Consider the following 23,318-nt stretch of genomic DNA (forward strand, 5'->3'; position numbering starts at 1 on the left):
AACGAACGCACGGACGGAGGAAACACCCCACCAGCGACTACGCTAGGGTTGCAAGTGTTGGCTAAGTAACACTTAAGGTCGCCAGTTTTGCCACATGTTGGTTAAAAGGACCCTGCAGCACTTTTTGAACTAATCCTCGACGGACCTACCTGTTGGAGTTTACTGCCTCATCAATCGGCTCCAGCAAAAAGTGTTCAAATTTGTCAAGTTTGACAAATCACGGCAACAATCCGCACTTGAAGCGCGGTTGTGCGAAAATCTGCAAGTTTAATTTTGTGCCGTTATGTTGTAATTTTTTCACCACATTCAAAAAGCCACCAATAACACCGCGTCCGGATTTCTTTGCTTCTATATTTCTTGGCCCCATGTGGATGCGTCCAGCAAAACAAAGGGGCTCCTCGATCCATTCCTTCCCTCGTTCAGCCTATGCGCTTATGTTATTCGCTATAATATTAAACATGTATCTTCAATACTCTGCTCCACATTACATAAAAGCAATAGGCGTGCGCACGGGGGGAGGGGGCGACCGCCCCCCCCCTCCTAGTCACCTATGAGGGGGGCGCCAAGTCTGCCCCATACTTTGACTTAATAGAGAGGGGGGCTGCGATGAACATTCGCCCCCCTCCCCCTGAAGGGGAAATCTGCGCGCGCCTCTGATAAAACCTCATTCACGGCACTTAAATGTAAATGAAATAATGATACAAATCATCATCATCATGAGTAAACAGTTGTACTGTATTACGCCATAAAAATTATGCGCCTACTGAAACTGCCTAGAACTTCATACTTTCCCTGTCATTGCAATTCGTACACTTTTGCTTTCTGGCGCCCTCGGGAGAAATGGTAGTCTGTAAATACAGGATCACCACGACGAGGTTATGCTGTCCGTATTGTCGTCACCAAATTGGGGTGGTCTTGTGTAGCAGTGCCCTATGACGTCATACCATTTCTTAGTTGCAGATGAGAGATGGCACCAGCGTACAGTTGAGAAAGAAGCAAAAAGATACTACGTTACATTTTTTTTTTCGTTCATGACACGAGCATTTAACTGCATTTATGTACAACAAAAGTTTTGAATAGTTCAACGTATTCCATTGATTTCGGACGTTTTTCTGCGAAATGTGTTCACAGTAGCGTACTGCGCACTTCACGCGAGCAGTTTGGGCTTAATATCACTTTTCCAAGGTGAACCGTGCTAGAAAACTATCTACTACACCCTGCAAACGGCCCGTTCTGATAGCAGAATTTCTGACTCGGAGATCGAGATACATCGTTTCATCTAGAAACAGGAAGAAACGCAACAGTGTTACCACACTGCATTAGTGCGACAAATGCAAAGTGTTCCTTCGGAACCATCTATTAAACTCCGTATGTTGTTTTGGCTACTGTCGCTGCGGCGGTATTTCGAGTTACTTTGCTAGCAGCAAGGCATATAGAGCGAGTTCTCTTATATACGATTCTCTTTTATAGAAGTGAAATGATAGTCTGGAACTTGCGATCTTCACAAATTAATTCTATGCCTTTGAGGAAAAGAATTTTGACGCGTAAGCACCGCCAGAAAATAGACGAAGCACAGGCGTCCTTTTTCTCTGGCGGTGCTTAGGCGTCTAAAAGTTTTTTCCTAAGAATTTTGCACCAGCTAGCCCAGCAACAAGTTCTTTTAACTCTATGTCGACGTCGATTAATTTTCCGCAGCTAAAGGTACATCGAGTAAGTTAATAAACTTATGTAAAACTGGTCCGACAGTTTTCCTTCGGGCGACGTGGGGGTAAGAGGGGATTCACCCCTGTCTCGTCCCGCATTGATATAAATTATTAGCCGGAACTCGTTAATTACCTTTTTAATTCATATACATTTTTTTAAATCGGAAATATTGCGCATAAGTGAAATATTCTTCGTCAAACTTTTATGGCGACTTCAAAACCGAGCGCATCGGCCGCGCAGGCTATCGCGACAAGTCTCGAAAAAAAGGTCACGCTTCGTTTCTAGACTTCCAATTTCTCGCAGCATTTCATACAAGCGTACAAAGCTCATGCTCTAGTCAGTTTCGTGTCAGGTTACTGTTAGATTTTGGTGTCTACACTCCTTTAAGACTAACACCACACCACCTATGGTGGCTTAGTGGTTATGGTGTTTGAACGCCTACCCGAGAGTCCCGAAATTGAATCCCGCCCGCGGCGACCGAATGTCGATGGAGGCGAAGTACTAGAACCCCGTGTACTTAGGTATTGGTGCATGTTGAAGAACCACAGGTGCTCGAAATTTCCGGAGTTCGCCACAGGGGCGTCTCATAGTCATATCGTGTTTTGGGGACGGAAACCCTAAACAATTATTATTAAGTCCTGGTACTACAAACTTTTCGCATACTACCCGACCTTCTAGAGGTTATGAAAGTGAGAAGTTTGGAAGTTACTCCGATTTTTAGATGCTGTAGCATAACACTGATAAAACGTGCGAACACTCGGCACACATAATAAAAGCATCTAGGGTTGAATGTCCCAAAACACCGATATGATTATGAGAGACGCCGTAGTGGAGGGCTCCAGAAATTTCGACCACCTGGGGTTCTTTAACGTGCAGCTAAATCTAAGTACACAGGCCTCAAACATTTTCGCCTCCATCGAAAATGCAGCCGCCGCGGCCGGGATTCCATCCCGCGACCTTCGGGTCAGCAGTCGAGCGCCATAACCACTAGACCACTGTGGCGGGGCACTCAGCACACACGTAACGTAACTCTTGCTTACTGAGGCAATATCTACAGTTTGCCGCTATGGCATTGAACATTGCGGCCGTGGAAGTGAAAGTAAGAAGAAATTGACTTTGCGTATGAAGGCCTCTTTTTGTCTAGCCTATTGCAATATGCCTTTTTTCGCAAAGAACACTCTTACTCTTTGAACGCCGTTCGCAGTTGAGCTCCATACATTTACTGTATCACCGTTCATTACCTATCACCTTGTGCCTGACGCAGCATAGCCACAGCTGTTCTTGCGCCATAAAAAAAAAACGAAAAAACGCCAGGCCTGCGCGGAAAGCGCAGCACAGTCACAGCGAAAGCTCGAAGAACGGCATTTCTAGAGCCCGTTATAAACTCTCTTGTAGCTACTAATACAACTACACTAGCAACGTACCCACTACTCTACAAATCATAATTTTTGTGAAGTTGCGAAGCACCCACCACAACATTACTAGTCGTTCTGCGGAGAAGCGAGGTACCATCTGTAAGGCATTATGTGCATTTTCTTGATGCGATGGCTGATGATGATGAAGAATTATGGCTGAGCGCTTTGTAATGGGTTGGAAGCTTTAAACGACCCACTAGTTACGTAATTCATATTGTGTGGCGCTCGGTCGTTATTTAACTGTCCCACCACGCTTTATAACAAGGTTAAAGCGAGAAAGAGAGAGAGAGAGAAATAACTTTATTGAGACCCCGAGGAAATGGATCATGAGAGCCTTATGGGCTTCCTTGGCAACCAATGGGAGTGCACTTGCGAGGAACCCACTACGCTATAAATCACCATAATTATTTGTGAAATAGGGATGCAGCCACTATGCAATTTTTCGTCATTCTGCTGAGAACCGTGGTACTCGCTAAACACCTGTAATGCATTATGTGCACTTTGTTGATGCTGTGGCTGATGACGATGAAGAATTACAGCAGAGGCCTTTGTAATAGGTTGGAAGCATTCAACAACCCACTCGTTGCGCAGTTCGCATTGTGTGACGCCCGGTTACAGAATTCGCGTTTGTGTGACGCCTGGTTGTTATTTTACTCTTCGACCACACTACACTACATATGCTAGTGTGGTTCCTTCGCGACATGAAACTTGTATGCTTCTTGAAACGCAGTTTCTAGCAGCGGCATGGCTCCGAGGTAGAACACTGGGCTCCCACGCAGAGGGCCCAGGTTCGAACCTCGTTCCATCCTGGAATTTTTTTTATTTCGTGCGATAGCGGTTACGGACACCAGCGGTGGCGGCGGCGGCGGACAACTACGGCACCAAAAACGGCCGTTGAAATGATCTCATAACAGCTTTCGCTGTAATAACTCTGATGGGCGAGGGAACGAGCACTGAGAGAAAAAGAAAGAAAGAAAAAGAGAGAGCGATAGAAAGGAAGAGAAAAACAAAAATTTTGCTCGAAAAAATTTCTTGGCGGCGGGACTCCAACCCGCGTCCAAACGGTCCGAAAGCCATCGCCGTAACCACTGGGCTATCCAGGCACGCTGGCAGAGCATAGTGTAGCCTTGCACAGTATATTATAGCAAGGAGGTGAGAAAGAGAATTGATGGTGAGGAGGATGGAAGACAGGAGGGGAGAACGAGAACAGAGAGAGGGAAGAAAGGGAAAAGGATAAATAGATGGAAAGAAAGGGAACAAAGAGTGAAAAAAGATGGAAGGCGAGGAAACGACTACAGAAGGAAAGAGAGAAAAAGAATGAGAAAGGAAAAAGGGAGCCAAGGAAGAGAAGAAAGACAGAAGGAAACAAAGAAAAACAGACATAGAGAGAAAGCAATAGTATGACACAGCGGCACAGACTAGAAAAAGAAAGATTAGAAAAGAGCGAGCATAGCCACGTATAGTACAGTTTAGCAAGGGCTGGGAAAGAGATATGTGAGAGGGTAAGAGCCTGGCTAAGAGTGGACAAGCTAGGTGCCCTCCAGCTCTCCTGGAAACTGAAATTGAGCCGTTGAGGCGCGCAAGCAAAGCACGTCTGCAGGGAGTGTCAACCTGCCGACTTCCGACTTCTCCCGATCAGCTGACGTCTGCCGAACCATCTTTCTTATTTCGACGTGCTCTTTAAGCGTGTTTTCTGCGTCACTTTAACGTCAGCACTCCGGAACATTGACAATCGCGACAGCTTCGTGGGTGCCACATGGGACAGCCCACGGTTATATATCTTTTCCACCCAATAGTCGCGAGCTATCTCACACTTCTGAGTTAACCTAGAAGTCTAACTTTTGTTTAGCGATATGTAGATAACACCGCTTGGATGAGTAAAAGTTTATTTCGCTCTTTATTGACAAAATACTGCAACATCCTCGCTTCGACTTTACACATTTTTCGTACTTATGCATATATAGCGTTGATCAGTTGCCCGTCCTATATCGTTCTTTTCTTAGGCCGGAATCAGAGATGTCCACCGTGATGTGGGTGTAGAGCTTTTTGAAGACAATGTCGAGTACGCTGTACTTCAGGCTGTTGAGGCCGTCCTTGAAACTGCGGAAGAAGCTGCGCCTTAGCAGCCAGATCCTGAAAGGTGTCGAACACGAAAAAAATTAACGAGAGCTCGTCCGCCAACGACTGCTTGCAGCTTTTTGTTGTTCATAGCCGAGGTCACCATGTGTCGTTTTTTTTTATTGATCTGGAAAAAACTGGCATTATTTGAAAAACGGCAGGAAGTGTAAGATAGAAGCTTGCGAAGCTTGGCATTATTTGAGTCACTTATTATTGCATTCGAAGCATTCAATGCACTATAATGGCGAACGCTGAATTCAGTACGATACGAAGCGACGCAAGTCAAGACTGGACAATCGTGTTTGTTCTTGTTGTTTGTTTGTTTGTTTCTTGTTTGTTTGTTTGTTTGTTTGTTTGTTGTTTGCTTGTTTGTTTGTTTGTTTGTTTGTTTGTTTGTTTGTTTGTTTGTTTGTTTGTTTGTTTGTTTGTTTGTTTGTTTGTTTGTTTGTTTGTTTGTTTGTTTGATTGCTTGTTTGTAGTCTATCACAGGGCCAAGCGGGTGGGCGCATAATACGTGGAGCAATATATAGACCAAAATATTTAAAAACATGTAATCTCTTGCGTTATTCACGTCAAACATGAAGACTGTAGGGGAGTTACAATAAGTCCGTGATCTTTTTTTTTTTTTTACAATAACGCAATTTCGTAGATCACGTAGAATTTCCAAGGTGATGCGATTACGCTTTGGTAGGCGTAAGAGTTAAACAGGACAACTCGAGTAACACCACAATATGTAACAGTTTTAAAGCATACGCGTGATCGGCTACCGTTATCATGCATCTGCGCATGTAGGACTCCAGCGTGCCGCTCAAACGACGCTCTTAGCCCACTACGCATGCGCGGTCGGCTGCGCAAGCGCAATATAGTATGTCAACCAGCAGTCACTGAATGAGTACACAAAGCCTCTGTAATTCCGCCATGCCAAGGGGACACGGAGGAGGAAGTATAAAAGACTGTCGAAGGGAGAGAAGAAAAAAAAAGAATTTGTAAGTCAGGACGACGTAAGTATTATTGTGTCTTTGTGCTTATGTAGTAAATATAACTGAAAAAATGCCCGCTTCCAACCTTGTACCCATGGATGTTGGCGCTGATGGTTTCAGTTAATTCCAAACCACTTCACTCTCTACACTCTTTTCACTCTGCCTCCACCTTTCTCCCACGAATCCGCTAATCCACGTTTAACTAAAGCTCTCCTATTTTTACCCATTTCTCTCACCCTCTTTCTCTCTCTTTCTTTTAATTTGTCCTCTTTTTCATTCCATTCTACACCCGCCTGCGATATTTATGGGAAATAGGGAGGTGATGTTTCGACTCGCTCAGAAATTTACCGCCGCTGAGATGGTAGCACCGTCGTTACAGTAGCTGGTATGGAGGCTAACCACTGCAGCGGTAAAGAACAAGACGGCGCTCGCGCATGCGCAGTTGGCTAGAGTGTCGGCACCGAAAGAGCTTCAGCGGCAAGAGCGCATCGGGCATGTCCAGACGTCTCGTAATGGTAGTGGATCGCGGATCACGTTATGCTATATATCTCTGCGTAGTAAACTTCGCCGCAAACGTGAGATCAGTCATCAAAACTATTTTTAGAAAGTAAAGTGTTACAAGATATAGGGAAATCTGGCTCTATTATCTCTGGGAGCTCCATAGCATGACGCTTCTGCCAGCATGGGAATGATGGGTTGTACATGGATTTACTAAATGCCTTTCTTTCGGCTCCGTGTGGCTCGGTGTGGCCCTGCAGCCGCTTTGTCGCAAAAAGTTCGCAAAAGTTCCTGTCTCACTCCACCACCAGTTTTGGGCTCACCAATTCAAATCAGCTCTCGAGGTTCGCAACGAGCCATTCTTTGATCCGAAACAAATGCCAAAATACAACAATAAACGAAGCCACAAGTGCTTTCGAAGCCGCAAGCACGAAGACTAGGCAAATTCATGCAACCAGTCCCATGGCCGCTGAACGATCACAGCTCCACAGTTCCCTCTATTAAATATTGTAGGAAACTATATATGTGGTAGAAGATACTACCCCCCCCCCGTCCGTCCCCTACCTCTATTGTTCGTAAGGTAACCTGATTCCTATCTGTGCCATTCGCTTACCGGGCATTGGGTACGGCCATTCGCGCACGGCAGCTGATGACCGCCGAAGTAGAGCCACACTTCTTAGCTGGGTTAACCACGACTTCTGAAGTCATAGCTGAAAAGTTTTCTCATCCATTTTTTTGTTACCTGCCCTAATGAGCCCCATAAGGGCGCGCTGCCTCGGTCTTGGCCATGAGGCGTGGTTTCGTGTCACCTTAATACTGCCACATGGTCTTGACTTTGAAGAAGGCGGCAGTCGACGTGTTCAAGACGAAACTGTTTATTCGGGCGAACTTGTGGCCAGGAAATGAAAAGTTAAAGTAAAAGCTATACACGCTGTGCACCGATAGCGGTAAGCACTGTTGTCGGCCGTCGGTAATATGATCAGCAGTAAAGCGCTTCGGCATGCGCTTTATACCTGTGGCATCCAAGATTCCTACAGCGTTATCGTTGGTGAATGAGTTAGTTCCAGAATAAGCTCAGCTGTTCGCCTTTGCACGCTCAAGCTTATAAGAATATTCTAAAATCATCTGGAAGGTTCCCAGACATTCGGGCGCGGTTTGCGCAAGGCATTGGCTTACGCGTGTGACGGACCGGTTACATAAAATACAAAAGCAAGCGCGCGTGGCAATACTCACCGTCCGTGATTTCTGGGCTGCAATGAATGGTCGAGGGCGGTGTAGCGTCCAACAGTGCAATTATTACGCACTACAGGGATGCCGTGAAGCCGCAGCCTGCAAGAACGTGAAACCAAGGTGTCTTTCGTCTGCTGTAACACGTGTACGTCCCGCCGCAACTTCATCGAGGGAAATTAACGTACGAGACGTGCGTTCTTGTTTTCATTCATCGGCTTCTCGGAAGCTGTCCTATATACACGAAGTTCTGTGGCCTGTCGCTTTGCCCCATTTACTTCCTGGCCGCATGAGCGCAAATACATTGGCGAGAACATAAAACAGACCACAAATTTCTCATGCCTAAGCAATGGGGCCATCAGCTGGGAAAACATCGTATCTTCATGACATCAAAAGCCCGCGGTTAGCGCACCTCCGCGTATGGGGGTTGGACGTGAGCGGCGGCGAGAGGGACTTAAAGGGACCGACAACCTATTTTAATGGTACCTGTTTTATTTTTATTTTTTTAAGCTTAACGGTCAGTGTATACTCATAGAATGGTGAAGCGGAAAACACCATGAAGGACTAATAAAAGAAAAAAATATTCGAGCTACGGCGACTGTAAACACACACCCACAGCACATGCTGCGAACAGTGGGAGGTGAGCGTGACAGCTATTCGTGTTTGTGCGCTGAGGTTTGCTGTGCATGCGTACTCAGCGCGCATGCACCCCGGCTCGACATGTACAACTTGTTGCCTCGAAGGCAGCGCCGTTTCTCAGCGGCCATAATAAATAAATAAATAAATAAATAAATAAATAAATAAATAAATAAATAAATAAATAAATAAATAAATAAATCAAATGGTATGCTTGAATCTGTCACTGTAATTCGCGGTCCTTTCATTTCCACGAGGACCTAATCGCGCGTTCTCGCCGGTTATTGTCGCTCCCTTTAAAACAAAATATACTCCGACAATACTTTCTCCGCCGCAATTGCAGTGGAGATGCGCTATTTGGAATATGTTTACTAGGACCACCTCGATGTTAAATTCACGACTAAATATCGACGAAGACTAGCTTTTTCTGAAGGTTTATCGCGAGCTGTACACACCATTTCAGTTAATCAGTTAGTGATCAGTTAATATAAATTCGGACCTTTCAATAACAGTTATCCTTCTACAAAAAAAAAAACTCCAAGGTGGCTATTTTGTCCACATTTACAACAGTATAAAAAACGCACGAAAGGGTAAACATTGATTAAGCCTATTCTAAGCGTGAAGTGTATGATCGTTCTCTAATCAAAATTTTCTGAGGAAAACATTTTAAATGTGGAGCATTTCTTAGCGAACTTCTGCGAGTTTGGGCGTATCTATCTATCTATCTATCTATCTATCTATCTATCTATCTATCTATCTATCTATCTATCTATCTATCTATCTATCTATCTATCTATCTATCTATCTATCTATCTATCTATCTATCTATCTATCTAGCTGCCTACGAATTTGTGCTCTCCTGGCCGTTTCGTTAATCGGATGTATACCAAAATTGGTATGGCATAACATGACCGTATTACTAATATGACAGGTCATAACATGAAAATTGTGAACCGCATGTCATGAACAGCATGATTTACATTCCACGGCATTGAGGATCTTGCGGCCGTTCCGTTAATTTCATATATACCAAAAGTGGCATGGCGTGACAAGAGTTCAGACGAACATAATGACAAGTCCTAACGTGCAAATCATGACACGCATGTCATGTGCAGCATGATTTACATGACATGGTCTCGGGGCACTAGCGGCCGTTTAAATGAGTGAATATATACGAAACCTGTATACGAGACATTTCTGTATGACGAACATGACTGACACGTGGTAACATGAAAATCATGACATGCATGTCATGTACGACGTGAATTACATGCCGCGCTCATGGCGCCCTCGCGGCCGTTTCGCTAGATTGATATGCATTATGCACCAAAATTGGTATTGCGCGATGTGACTGTACGAAGAACCTGAATAACAGTTGGTAACATGAAAACCATGACATGCATGTCATGATATACATGCCACGCTCATGGTGCATTCGCGGCCGTTTCGCTAGCTTGATCTACACCAAGATTGGTATTGCGCTACGCGACTGTGCGACGAACGTAAGTGACAGGTGGTAGCATCAAAATCATGATATGCAAGTCATGTATGACATGATTTACATGCCACGCTCATGGTGCGCTCGTGGCCGTTTCGCTAGATTGATGTACACCAAAATTGGTATTGCACGATGTGACTGTACGACAAACGTAAATGAGAGGTAGTAACAAACATACAAATCATGACATTTACGACATGATTTACATGCCACGCTCACAGCGCACTCGCGGCTGTTTCACTAGATTGATATACACCAAAATTATTATTGCGCGATGTGACTGTATGAAGAACATTAATAACAGGTGGTAACATGAAAACCATGAAATGCATGTCATGTATGTCATGATATACATGCCACGCTCATGGTGCATTTGCTGCCGTTTCGCTAGCTTGATGTACACCAAAATTGGTATTGCGCGATCCGACTGTATGATGAACATAAGTGACAGGTGGTAACATGAAAGCCATGCCATGCATGTCATGTATGGCACGATTTACATGCCACGCTCCTGGTGCACTCGCGGCCTTTTCGCTCGCTTGATGTACAGCAAAACTCGTATTGCGTGATGTGACTGTATGGCGAACAGGAGTGACAGGTGGAAACATGAAAACCATGATATGCATGTCATGTATGGCATAGTTTATATTCCATACGCATGGTGCACTCGCGGCCATTTCGCTCGTTTGATATATACCAAAATTGGTACTGCCCGATGTGACTGTATGACGAACATAAATGACAGGTCCTAACATGCGAATCATGTTATATGCATGACATGTACTGTATGATTTACATTACACTGTCATGATGCGCTTCCGGGTATTTTGTTAACTGGATGTATTCCAAAAAAATGTATGGCATGACACGAGTGCGTGATGAACATAAATAACAGGGCATGCATTGTATATACCAGAATATACGTTTCATAAGCATGGTATATAACAGATTGTGCATGCATGCGTGCATTGCGAACATGCGATATATGGTGAAGCTAGATGCCATGGCACGAATGATTTCATTTTGCTCAAACACAAACAAGGCCATCTATGCAGCTCTTTACTGGCTGCTTCGCATTACATCGGTTCCCACAGTGCGTGGGATCGGCCGGATTTTTTTTTTTTTTGACAATACATTTTACGAGTCGTAGTTTCGAGCACTCCGATGTTACATCACATGTGGCTTGCGGTGCTGAAGAAAAAATTCTTGCAAGAAATATTTTCGTGGAAGACTTGTTGCTTGAGACAATCCTGATTTCTTTTTTTTTTTTTTGCAGTCAGATCACAGATGGTGTCGTTAACTGGTCTAGTTGGTATGAATTCATTCAATAAACAGCGCAAAAATCGAGACGCGGCACGCAGAGAGGACTGGCAAGAACAAGCGCCGACATTCAACTCAGCTTTTTATTAAGAACAGAGAGATATACAGTAAAAGCTCGTTAATTCGGATTTCGCGGAACCGGGAAAAACGTCCGCATTAACCGAACTCCAAATTATCGAAATTATCAAGAAAACAATAAATAAATGTCTATTACGTCAATGCGCTATCAGTTTCTTGATCTTGTGCTTACTTGGCATATGAACAGTGAGAGCCGCAATTTTCGCCATTCGGGACATTGTTCACAATGTAACTGCGGCTCGAGACCCCACTGCCTGAAGCCGAAACGTCGCTACCGGCGTTACGGTACGGTTCGCGCTGATCACGACGGCAATGCAAACAGCACCGCCTCGTTTCGGCTGTCCACAAACGCCGCTTTCGTTCGTTTGCGTTGCGCATTTGCGGCGCTTCGCGCTAGGCCTGCTCCCAGCCGGCAAAATATGACCGAGTTAACGAGAGTTTGGTGCCATTAAACAGTGAATGCTCTTCCAGGCCCCAGAAAACACGTTCTAATTATCAGATTTTCCGAATTAACGATCTTTTACTGTATACATAAAGCACGCGACCGCACACATCGCACGCCTCCTGTGTCTTTCGCCCCGTGTCTATATTCTACGGACACACGAGCCAAAGGGCTCGTGAACTTGGAGGCGGCACACATCTTCATATCTTATGGTTTTGCGCAAAGAAACGCGATAACACAGCGCTACTAATAACTGAGGTTTATTGCACATTGTCACAACATGCTGTGACCGCATATGCTGGGTCCATGTGCAATAAACCCCTTGTGTCCTCGTGTTCCCTTGCACTAAACCATGAGATATGCAGTACCAACTAGACCACCAGTCGGTTTTATTACACATCTTCAAATCGTTGCAAGCATGTGTCAGTCAGGCGTCGGTGACATTGCACAAGAAATAAATTTTATTGCTTAGTATGTCTTCAAGGATGTGTTATCAGTGCGTTTGGGAATGGGCACGCGCAAGGGTCGGCAAAATTTTTATTCGCGCATGCATTGTTCGGTCGTATGCTTGGTGTGCATATATATATATATATATATATATATATATATATATATATATATAGATATATATATATATATATATATATATATATATGTATATATATATATATATATATATATGTATATATATATATATATATATATATATATATATATATATATATATATATAGTCAAGTAGATCCTCCGTGAGAAGTCACAACGTTGTTTATTTCGACGTTTCAGCCAGAGTCTGGCCTTCATCAGGAATGAGGGTACAGTGTGTTGGTGCTCAGCTTTATACAATCTTAAAGGAGAGAGGATACGCGGAGAAGAAAAAGAAAAAAAAACAGTGAGAACATGAGGTAGACCCCCCCCCCCTTCTCCGGCCGCCCCCTTCCACCCTGTCTGCGGCCTGCATATCCTTCCCTCCATTAACGTATTGTTCCCGACCAGGCGGCGCCGCGTGGCTCCGGCGGTGCGGTGTGGGGAAAAAAAGAGCTTTTTTAAGAAATTAAGCCTTTAACTACTCAGTGCCACGTGGACGTCTCGTCCCCGTGGTTTTGGGACGTTAAACCCCAGATATTATTATTACGTCTCGTCCCCGAAAGGGGGCGCCGCGTATTGCCGCAAAGGCTAGCAAGCGGGCGCAATGTCAATTTTGGCCCGCTCCTGGATTCCGCAGTCGGGGGCTCCTGATTGTGCACAAGGGTGCTGTCGGACATGTCATGCTTGGTACAATTGATTGGTTAGTAAGATAGAAACAGAAACAGACGACAGCTGTACTTAGAAAGAGTAGTTACACTTGGAAGTATTTTCAGTTGTCCAGTGATCGTCGCAGCTGCAGTGCCGTGAACTCTTCAGTTATTATTGTCATTATTGCCGTTATTGTTTTCTAATGATTTAATTGCTGCAAGTGTACCCGGATTCTCATTTATTCCTCTTTCGAGGGTGTTAAATCGGTGGATGAGGTATGACTCTCGTTGTTCACGTTCTCGGTTTGATTTAAATCCCGTTTCTAAGAGTGTTACTGATACTTTGTCGAATGCATGGTCGGGAAGGTTGAGATGCTTTGATAGAGGTAGACTTGGGGCTGATTTCGCATGGGCTCTGTTACTATCAGTAACACTCTTAGAAACGGGATTTAAATCAAACCGAGAACGTGAACAACTAGAGTAATACCTCATCCACCGATTTAACACCCTCGAAAGAGGAATAAATGAGAATCCGGGTACACTTGCAGCAATTAAAGCATTAGAAAACAATAACGGCAATAATGACAATAACAACTGAAGAGTTCACGGCACTGTCACTGGACAACTGAAAATACTTCCAAGTGTAACTACTCTTTCTAAGTACAGCTGTCGTCTGTTTCTGTTTCTATCTTACTAACCAATCAATTGTACCAAGCATAACATGTCCGGCAGTACCATTGTGCACAATCAGGAGCCCCCGACTGCGGAATCCAGGAGCGGGCCAAAATTGACATTGCGAGAAGGGGGGGGGGGGTCTACCTCATGTTCTCACTGTTTTTTTTTTCTCTCCGCGTATCCTCTCTCCTTTAAGATTGTATAAAGCTGAGCACCAACAAACTGTACCCTCATTCCTGATGAAGGCCAGACTCTGGCTGAAACGTCGACATAAACAACGTTGTGACTTCTCACGGAGGATCCATTTGACTACTTGCAACGCTACGGCCACTCCACCACCATGCCTGCCTATATATATATATATATATATATATATATATATATATATATATATATATATATATATATATATATATATATATATATATATATATATATATATATATATATATATACAGCGCGTCTTCCTACAATACTTTCTGTGTTCCTTCCTTGTCTCGTTTTTAGCGCTGTACATGGCGATCGTAGATGGTCGAGCGCCAGGGGTGGGACAGCTGGCATGGACTGACCCTGTATTGTCTTCATAGCGACTAACGGCGCGACACGCACAAACGAAATGCGCAGAAAACGGACGCAACACGGCGCTGACTAACAACTGAAGTTTATTGGCTGAGTCACACATATATAACGCGCACAAACGTGACCAAAGCCAGCTCCAGGCGAACGCAATAGATTATCAATAATACGAAAAAAAGAACAACTGCGCAGCTAACATGGGAAGGGATTACAAGGCTTTGTCATTCCTTCCCATGTTAGATGCGCATTTTACCTTTTCTCTGCTATACAGTCTGCATGCAGTGTATACAGCCCTCAACCCTGAGCAACGCACCTGCGCGCCATGTCGTCGTCCTCGCCACCCCATTTCGAGAACAAGTTCGAGAAGCCGTTGAGCTTCTCCATGTGCTCGGTGTGCATGGCACACACACCTCCGAATGCGCCCGGATAGATAACCCTGCATGCGAAATAGAGTGATTAAGAAATCCTGCGAAGACAGCGCATACACAGCTATACAGAGCAAAGCTATACAGAGCGAACTGAATCTAATTCACGAGCTATCATATCGCCCCCCCCCCCCAAAAAAAAAGAAAATTCAAGAGCCACTTGCCTCTGTTGGGAAAATGGGGGCGAAGCTTATGCGTCCCTGACGTACTTCTTGTTCTTTCATTCTTTCTTTCTTTCTTTCTTCTTTCTTTCTTTGCATTGCGCAGTGCTCCCTCCTAACTGTTTTCTTGCTCCATGCCAGTACCTGGACATCCGTCAACGTGCTTAGCAGCGCAAAACTTCACTTGCTACAGGCAACAACGACGGTCATGCGCTTTGTATTCAGGCCACAATGAAAATGAGGCAACGCGAAAAATGACAAGTGAACTCCATAATAAAAGATCAGATAGCCATATCAGAAAACGGCTGATCGCCCACGAACCCGCGCATCGAAAGAGTGCATCAATTATTGGAAAACCGCGCGTACGAATACGCATGCGACCGACGCACCTTCGAGCGACGCATTGCTGTACGCTCGCCGGCGCCGAGTTTTTCGCGTACAACGCCGCCACCAGAAATCTGCGAATGTTTTATTGCGATAGCAATGATATGGACACTCGCGATGTGTTTTTTGCCGTTGGCGTCGCCGTCACGTTCCGTATAAAGTCCAAATCGATAACATGCCCCCACAGGCGTCGTATGTTCTGCCCGCGGGTAACAGCGCGCGAGCGGGGGCGACGAACGCGGCTGAAGCAGAGATCAAACGAGCCGGCCCATCCCCGTTTTTCGGAGGGCGCATGCGATAACATCACCCCGTGTGCGATGCCTGCCGTCGAATGCTGCTCAAGCAGAGAGCAAACGGCCCGCCCGTCTTGAACGAGCATGAACGTACCTGGAGGGCGGGGGGGGGGGGTCGCTCGAGCGGCAGCTGTGAACTTTGAGTATAAGGGCGCGGTCGCGATCAATGGCGCGTGCGCTATCTCAACAGGCATCAGCGGACGGCTCGTATACCCTTCTACGTGTTGTGGAATCTGCTTCTCTGTGGAATCTGTGGAATGAAAGACTGTGGAATCTGCTTCTCTCCCTGGAGCGGCCGTATTATCTTACACCAGAGTGTTGTAGAGTTACGCGAGGCTGGATCTATAAGAGCTACCGGGCTTACTTCGTACAACATTACAATTTGTTGTTATCGCATTCATTGCTTCGCCCTTGCGGTGAAACTGTGATTGTGTAACAAGCTTCGTTTGAATAGCCATAAATTTTCAATATTCATTGAACGGAAAAAAAGATTGATGCTACGCTAGCTCACGTGTAATTCCATCGGTCGATGCAGGTAGGCAAGTGGAATGGGCCTCCTTCATTGCAAGCGTACATGTTGCGCCTGTTCTCCGGCAGCAGGTCCACGTCGTGGAAGATGAAGCAGCTGTGATTGTGCATCGCCTTGGCAATCTCGTAGCCCGCGTTGAACAGCTTCGCGCGCTTGAACCCTTCCGTGTCGTTCTGCGCGAAAGAGTGCATGAACGATGAGTTCATGAACGTGTTCAGTGAAGGATGACTCGAGCTGTGACGGCGGTTGCCTCTTCTATATACTAGGCCTTTTTAATTGAGAGGGAGAGCACCTCCTTTCTGGACAAAGGCTGACGTCACTCAGGGTACAAAGGCTGACGTCACTCCCTCGGCAGCAGGGCTTAAAGTCAGGGAGGAGGCACAGGGGGGCTCGGCCGCCCTCTCCCCCCCCCCCCCTCCGCAGGTCTACGGTTGCTCTGCGGCACCAGCTCGACAAGCACTGGAATTGATTTGCTTGGCCGTAGTGCCTTGTGTGGGGAAATTCTAACTATCCACTTTTCCAAATAAATATTTAATCGCAATTATTTGGTTGATAGGGCGGGTGCATAACAAAAAAACAGATATCGTCGTACTGCTGGATGCATTTCGCCGAGAGACTGCAAATGACGGGCTACTGGGCCAAGAAGCTAAGCGTCCTGGCACAACACACGAAAGTGGCAGGTTCGGTGCCAGTCGACAGCAAGTTGTCTTTTTGTCCACTTTCATTTTTTCACAATTATGTCGTAATTACTACAAATAGCATCCCCTATACTTTCCTTCACTTCATTGTTGGTTCTTATTAAGGTTGTTGTCTACCAAAGAAAACGAGCCCTTAAATTTCCCTTCTTTCGTTCATTCATTCTCGTTCTGGCAGACGACGCCTTCAGGTAGTAGTGCGAGGGATTATTGCTCAGCTGCCAGCTTGTAAAAGGGAAAAGGGAAGACCAGCAGGTATTTGGCGAACGCAGCAGGCCTCCTTCTAGACGAGGCGATGTCTATACATTTGTGATATTTCATTATTTGCACCGATAAGTTCCCATTCTGATTCTGCCCGCTCCTCCTGCTTAGCAAGTGACTGTGCTGCGTGTTTCGCCCGCGCTGCCGTTATTGTTCCCACAGACTAGCTCACTTCACTCCCTTATTCGCTCATTCTGCAAAAGTATTCTACACATGGATTCGTAAATTTCGTATAGTTTGCGGCATACCGTAAACGTTCTTATAGAATACGGAAGGCGAGGACTTGGGCCGCTTATGTGAAGCGTTTCCGGGGGATATAAAGGTGGCGTCCACACCTGCTCCACGACGTATATGCCGTAATCGAGCTGCTGGCTCTGGAGGAACGGGTGCATGTGCTGCAGGAAGGCTTGCAGGTTGCTCAGCCGGTCTCGGTAGGGCACCACTATAGCCGCTCGGTGCCGGGCCGTGCACCCGGTCGGAAACCAGCGACCGCCGGGCATCACGTGTGGCATCGCTTTCTCCAGGACCGAGAGTGGTGGGCCCTCCTTCTTGACGGGCAGCAAGTCGCCTACGACGAGTAACGCTATTAGGCGATAACGCGGGACTGGCAGAATAAGTAATAACTGAGCCGCGTCATTAGACAGTTATAGTTTAGCGTCAGCGTGAAAGCGGGGGTTAAGGGAATAGCGTTACCGTGCCGCAAACGTTGGTTGCGGAAAGCGTGTTTTAGTTTAGCGGAATAGCGTTTACAGTGCTGAAGCTGGGACGGTGGCGCCACCTAGCGAAGGGTGAATGCATTAACAGAAGTGAAAAGAACAAAACCAAAATGCTCGTCGTATCCCCGCACGCAGCAATATGACAACTCTTTTTGGTGACAATAAAAGTAAATAAATATGAACTACGCACCAAAAGCGAAACTTTGATCTTCGAGTTAGGCCTAGGGACGTTCGAAATGGGAAGCGATCTCAAAACCTACGCTAAGTTATCCGTAATACTCTGTCGTCGAAGCTACCTGAAGGCAAGCGAGGCCATTTCGCACACTCGTTTGCTACGAAAGAAGTGGATCCGTCCACATCAACGCTAAATTCAGTTCGAAACCGCCGCCATATTTTACGTACACTACGCAAACCACGCAAACACGGTAACACTAAATCTGAAAAATAGCGTGGGTGCGGTAAACGCTGCGGGTCGTTTAGCGTACTGCGCTTGCGCATACCGCTATTCCGCTAAGCCCGCTATTGCGCTAAACCCGCTAAACTATAACTGTCTATTAACGAGCGCTAATCGTAGGCTGCAAGGAAAAGACGGTTTGTTTTCATCGCCGACGAGAAACGCCGGTGCGACCGCGGGTATACAACGAAACGCCGCTCATTGCGTTGGCCGTATAGGACAACGAGTTCAGAAAGATTAATAATAATTGTTGGGGGTTAACATCTTAAAACCACGATGTGATTATGAGAGACGCCGTAGTGGAGGGCTCCGGAAATTTTGACCACCTGGGGTTCTTTAACGTGCACCTAAATCTAAGTACACGGACTTCTAGCATTTTCGCCACCATCGAAACTGCGGCCGCCGCGGCCGGGATAGCTCACAAAGATTGTCCGCAGAGTTGATCAGAATACACAGAGCTTATCAGATGACGGCTTCTGCACAGCTCCCGAAAGGGAGCTAACGGAAGGTCGGCGGAGATACCTGGAGTTTGTAAGTAAACATGAAACAAACATACAGACACAAATAAATAAACAACTAAATAACACTGTACCGACGGCGGGATTTGAACTCCGGCCATTGCAGCGCAGCGTTCCAAAATTACTCCGTATCTTGCAAAAACATCTATTCTACGTAAACTATATGCAGGTGCATTATGCGTGTTTTTTAGACAATACAGATTTTTTATCAAAATTCTATGACAGTCACGCTCCAGTCATTTTTGCACCCGTACTCGATGTCGAGGCGGAAATACTCTGCCGCCACTAAATAACATTGACAATACTAATTGAGAATTCTAAATCGTTAACTACATTTTTTTAATTATTGACTTGAGGGCAGTTGTTTATATTAAAAAGCTTTAGTGCGTGCCAATTTATGACATACGCATTGTTTTTCGAATTCGCGAAAGTTGCACGTAATTCGAGATATCTATCACCAAATTTTAAGGGTGAATCGAAAGTGATCGCGCCCGCCGCGCAAAAAAACGCGCCCTCTGTTACGTAGCACCTAGAACTACACGTGACAAGGAAGCGACGGTGCGGCTATTAAACGAGTATAAGAGCAAAGTCCACTTTAAGTGAAACAGGAAAATGAAGTTTTTTGCTACCAGCCTATATGGTTTGTCCTGCTCCAACAATATTTTGCCAGTGTGCTCGTGTCATGAAATTACCTCAAACCTATATTGCGCCTAAAACATATACAACCCTCTATCGTCGATATACAGAAGTAAAACTTGGACTCACAGGCTGGCTTGAATTAGCTACGCAAAAGTAGTCTACGTGTCAGCGAATGAACCGTATTGCGTTATTTTGCGACAAAATTAACATCATCCATGTGCTTTCATCGGAGCGATCCTTTGTTGCACGGCCGTAATGACGATGGGTAGACTTGTAGAGGGAGTGGTCCTTCCAGGCTACAGGTGCACCATTCGGGACTGTCTGACGTGTTTTCTTGTTGGCATCTATAGAAGACCTTCAAAAAATGTTTCAGCTCTTCTTAGCTTAGCTGGTTTTATGCCTCGCCGTTTCCTAACACTTCTTCTGCATCAAAGAATGATCGGTGCCCAATGTCCTCACTTCAGTTGTTTTCTATTTCAAATATACGGTCTTGGACCGAAAGACGGGTATCATGCTCTAAAACTCGAAAAGAAACACAAAGCGGAAATAATATGTAGGAAATTCGGCCTCTTACTCCTGATCATAGGTCGGCAATATCACTCATGAGTCGACTCACTCAGACTCACTCCGACTCAGATTGGGCCGTGAGTCTGAGTCAGCCAGGGTAAGTAATATTGTCGTGAGTTTGAGTCCGAGTGAGTCCGGCTTAGGAACATTTTAGTGAGTCTGAGTCGGAGTAAGTCCGGTTGAGGAAAATATTGGTGAGCCTGAGGCCGAGTGAGCCAGATAGAATTCTTGAGTGAGTCTGAGTGAGCTCCACTTTTTAGTGCCGAACTATGGTCCTATCTACTCATCTTCAGCATTACTGTCAGCCTTATATCGGCTTACATATACTCATGTCTATTCACACATACGTGAACGTGCTAGTGTTCATGCGCCACCTCGATATTTAATGATCAGAGCCGTGAGTTAGGAGGGGTAGCCATTAATTATCCCTGCAAACTTTTTCACTAGGAGTTCTTGATAAAAATATCTCGTGTGAGTCGCGTATTTCATAAAAATGCCCTTACTGGATTGAAACCACTGATAACTCGTATTTCAAGGTGCATCGTCAAAATGCGTATCGTAGAGCACCGATTATTTGACGTTAAAGAGCATTGAAGCCATGATCAAAAAATCTAATTTTACGCTTAAGAACTCGTGAGTCGACTCACTCAGGCTCACTCAGATCCAGATCAAGCCGTGAGTAGCAGTGTGAGTGAATGCAGCTTAGTGATATGATGGTAAGTTTGAGTCCGAGTTAATCCGGTAGAGAAGAAGTTTAGTGAATTCTGAGTCCGAATGACTCCGGTTGAGGAAAATTTTGGTGAGTCTGAGTCCGAGTGACCCTAGAGCAAAATATACTTCTTGAGTGACTGAGCGAGCTCCAATTTATTTGCCGACCCATGGTATTTATGTTAGAGTTTTGCCCGACAAGATCCTTCCTTCAGTGTGCGCCAACTAGCCCTCCCCCCCCCCCCCCCCACAAAATTTTGGAGAAAAAACACGACAGAAAAGCGAGTAGGATGCAAGTTAAACAGGTTGTATGCGGCCATGTTGGTTTTTTTTTTAACTGAATTGTTGACGCAGGCAAGGTTTAATGGATTTGGCTCAGTTTGACTCCAACAGGAGCGGGATTTGGCTCTTTTAGAAATAAAAACGCCAGATATATATATATATATATATATATATATATATATATATATATATATATATATATATATATATATATATATATATATAGGAAAGAAGTGTTAATTTCAAGGGCTCGTTTTCTTTGTTATACACAATATTAATGGGAACTAACAGACAATAACGCCAAGGAAAGTATAGGGGATGTTTTTAGTAATAAATGTAAGGTAACTGTGAAGAAAGAAAAGTGGACGAAAAGACAGCTTGCCGCGGGCAGGGACCAAACCTGCGACCTTCGAATAACGCGTCCGATGCTCTACCAACTGAGCTACCGCGGCGGCCATCCCCCCCGTCCGCTTTATAGGGTATATGTGTGCATTTAAACGTGGGAGCGTCAGTCAGCGCCGCCAGTAGCCATGACGGCGAGTGTGGAACACTCTTTTTCTGCCTTGTTGGCGTCACGTAGCACGTGAACTTATTACGAGCTGGCAGCTGACCAATAATCCCTCGCATACCACCTGAAACCATCAAGTCTACCAGAACGAGACCCTCGCCATGAATGAAGGAAAGAAGTGTTAATTTCAAGGGCTCGTTTTCTTTGTTATACACAATAATAATGGGAACTAACAGACAATAACGCCAAGGAAAGTATAGGGGATGTTTTAGTAATAAATGTAAGGTAATTGTGAAGAAAGAAAAGTGGACGAAAAGACAGCTTGCCGCGGCCAGGGACCAAACCTGCGACCTTCGAATAACGCGTCCGATGCTCTACCAACTGAGCTACCGCGGCGGCCATCCCCCCCGTCCGCTTTATAGGGTATATGTGTGCATTTAAACGTGGGAGCGTCAGTCAGCGCCGCCAGTAGCCATGACGGCGAGTGTGGAACACTCTTTTTCTGCCTTGTTGGCGTCACGTAGCACGTGAACTTATTACGAGCTGGCAGCTGACCAATAATCCCTCGCATACCACCTGAAACCATCAAGTCTACCAGAACGAGACCCTCGCCATGAATGAAGGAAAGAAGTGTTAATTTCAAGGGCTCGTTTCTTTGTTATACACAATAATAATGGGAACTAACAGACAATAACGCCAAGGAAAGTATAGGGGATGTTTTAGTAATAAATGTAAGGTAATTGTGAAGAAAGAAAAGTGGACGAAAAGACAGCTTGCCGCGGCCAGGGACCGAGCCTGCGACCTTCGAATATATATATATATATATATATATAATATATATATATATATATATATATATATATATATATATATATATATATATATAGAGAGAGAGAGAGAGAGAGGAGAGAGAGAGAGAGAGAGAGAGACAGAGAGGGGGGGGGAGAGGGAGAGCAGCGTGCTGCTGTGGGCTTGCTGCAAATTGCCTATAAAAATTTGCAACCCTTTGGAATCATAACAAGGACTTGCGAAAGAAAGATGACGCTCCCAAATGGAGACATGGTAACGTCAGCCAGAGCAAGGGGGACGGGCGATGAAGTAACACGCAACAAAAAAGGCGTTATTGATACGTAGTTAAGGTTCCGCGCCAACACATAGCACGAAAGCAGCGCTTGTTAACGGCAAAATACGTTCGTGAAAACATGTTGCGAAGCTTACTGCCTCCTTTCCAGTTCACCGAACAGAAATTGGGTCGAGGTGTGACCTGGAGTGGCGCACGTCGCTGGTGACGGTCCCGCGTGCTGACGCTGAGGTTCTGTCGAGTAGAGTCCGTGTAGCCGAACGGTTCGGCATTGCCGATTTTTGGGTCTGCCACCTTGTGCTCAGTGAACAGCAGGACGACGACGACGACCAGCACCATGCACACTAGAGTCCTTACAGTGGTGTAGCGAGCTGCAGCCTTTAACACCGTCATCATCTGGCACCTGCAAGAACGGCGTTAACGTACTAAAAGCCCCAGATGCGAGACAGTGCTTGCTTTGTGCATGTTGCTCTTTCGATAGCCGTAGTCCTCTTTTTGTGCTCTGCTTAAATTCATGCTAAAAATTAAGGAGCACTTCCCCTACCGAGAAAATGGAGGCAAGTGAAGCATGGCGTGTGCGTGCCTGAGCTACTAATTTTATTTATTTTTTTATTATTTATTTATTTATTTATTTATTTATTTATTTATTTATTTATTTGTTTATTTATTTATTTATTTATTTATTTCGCAATACTT

At 45.2% G+C, this 23,318-nt stretch overlaps 1 protein-coding gene across 1 annotated transcript; it reads right to left on the reverse strand.

Annotated features, from left to right (window-relative positions):
- Window positions 1-5,089: 5,089 nt before the first annotated feature.
- LOC119406533 (beta-1,4-N-acetylgalactosaminyltransferase bre-4) lies at window positions 5,090-22,961 on the reverse strand. Its single transcript, XM_049420128.1, has 5 exons — window positions 22,760-22,961; window positions 17,433-17,717; window positions 16,176-16,461; window positions 14,715-14,837; window positions 5,090-5,252 (listed from the first exon to the last, which is right to left on the reverse strand). The coding sequence occupies exons 1-5, from the start codon at window positions 22,959-22,961 to the stop codon at window positions 5,090-5,092; spliced, it is 1,059 nt and encodes a 352-aa protein (XP_049276085.1).
- Between the last annotated feature and the right edge of the window lie 357 nt (window positions 22,962-23,318).

This window comes from Rhipicephalus sanguineus, chromosome 10, assembly GCF_013339695.2.
Source record: "Rhipicephalus sanguineus isolate Rsan-2018 chromosome 10, BIME_Rsan_1.4, whole genome shotgun sequence".
NCBI classification, from domain to species: domain Eukaryota; kingdom Metazoa; phylum Arthropoda; class Arachnida; order Ixodida; family Ixodidae; genus Rhipicephalus; species Rhipicephalus sanguineus.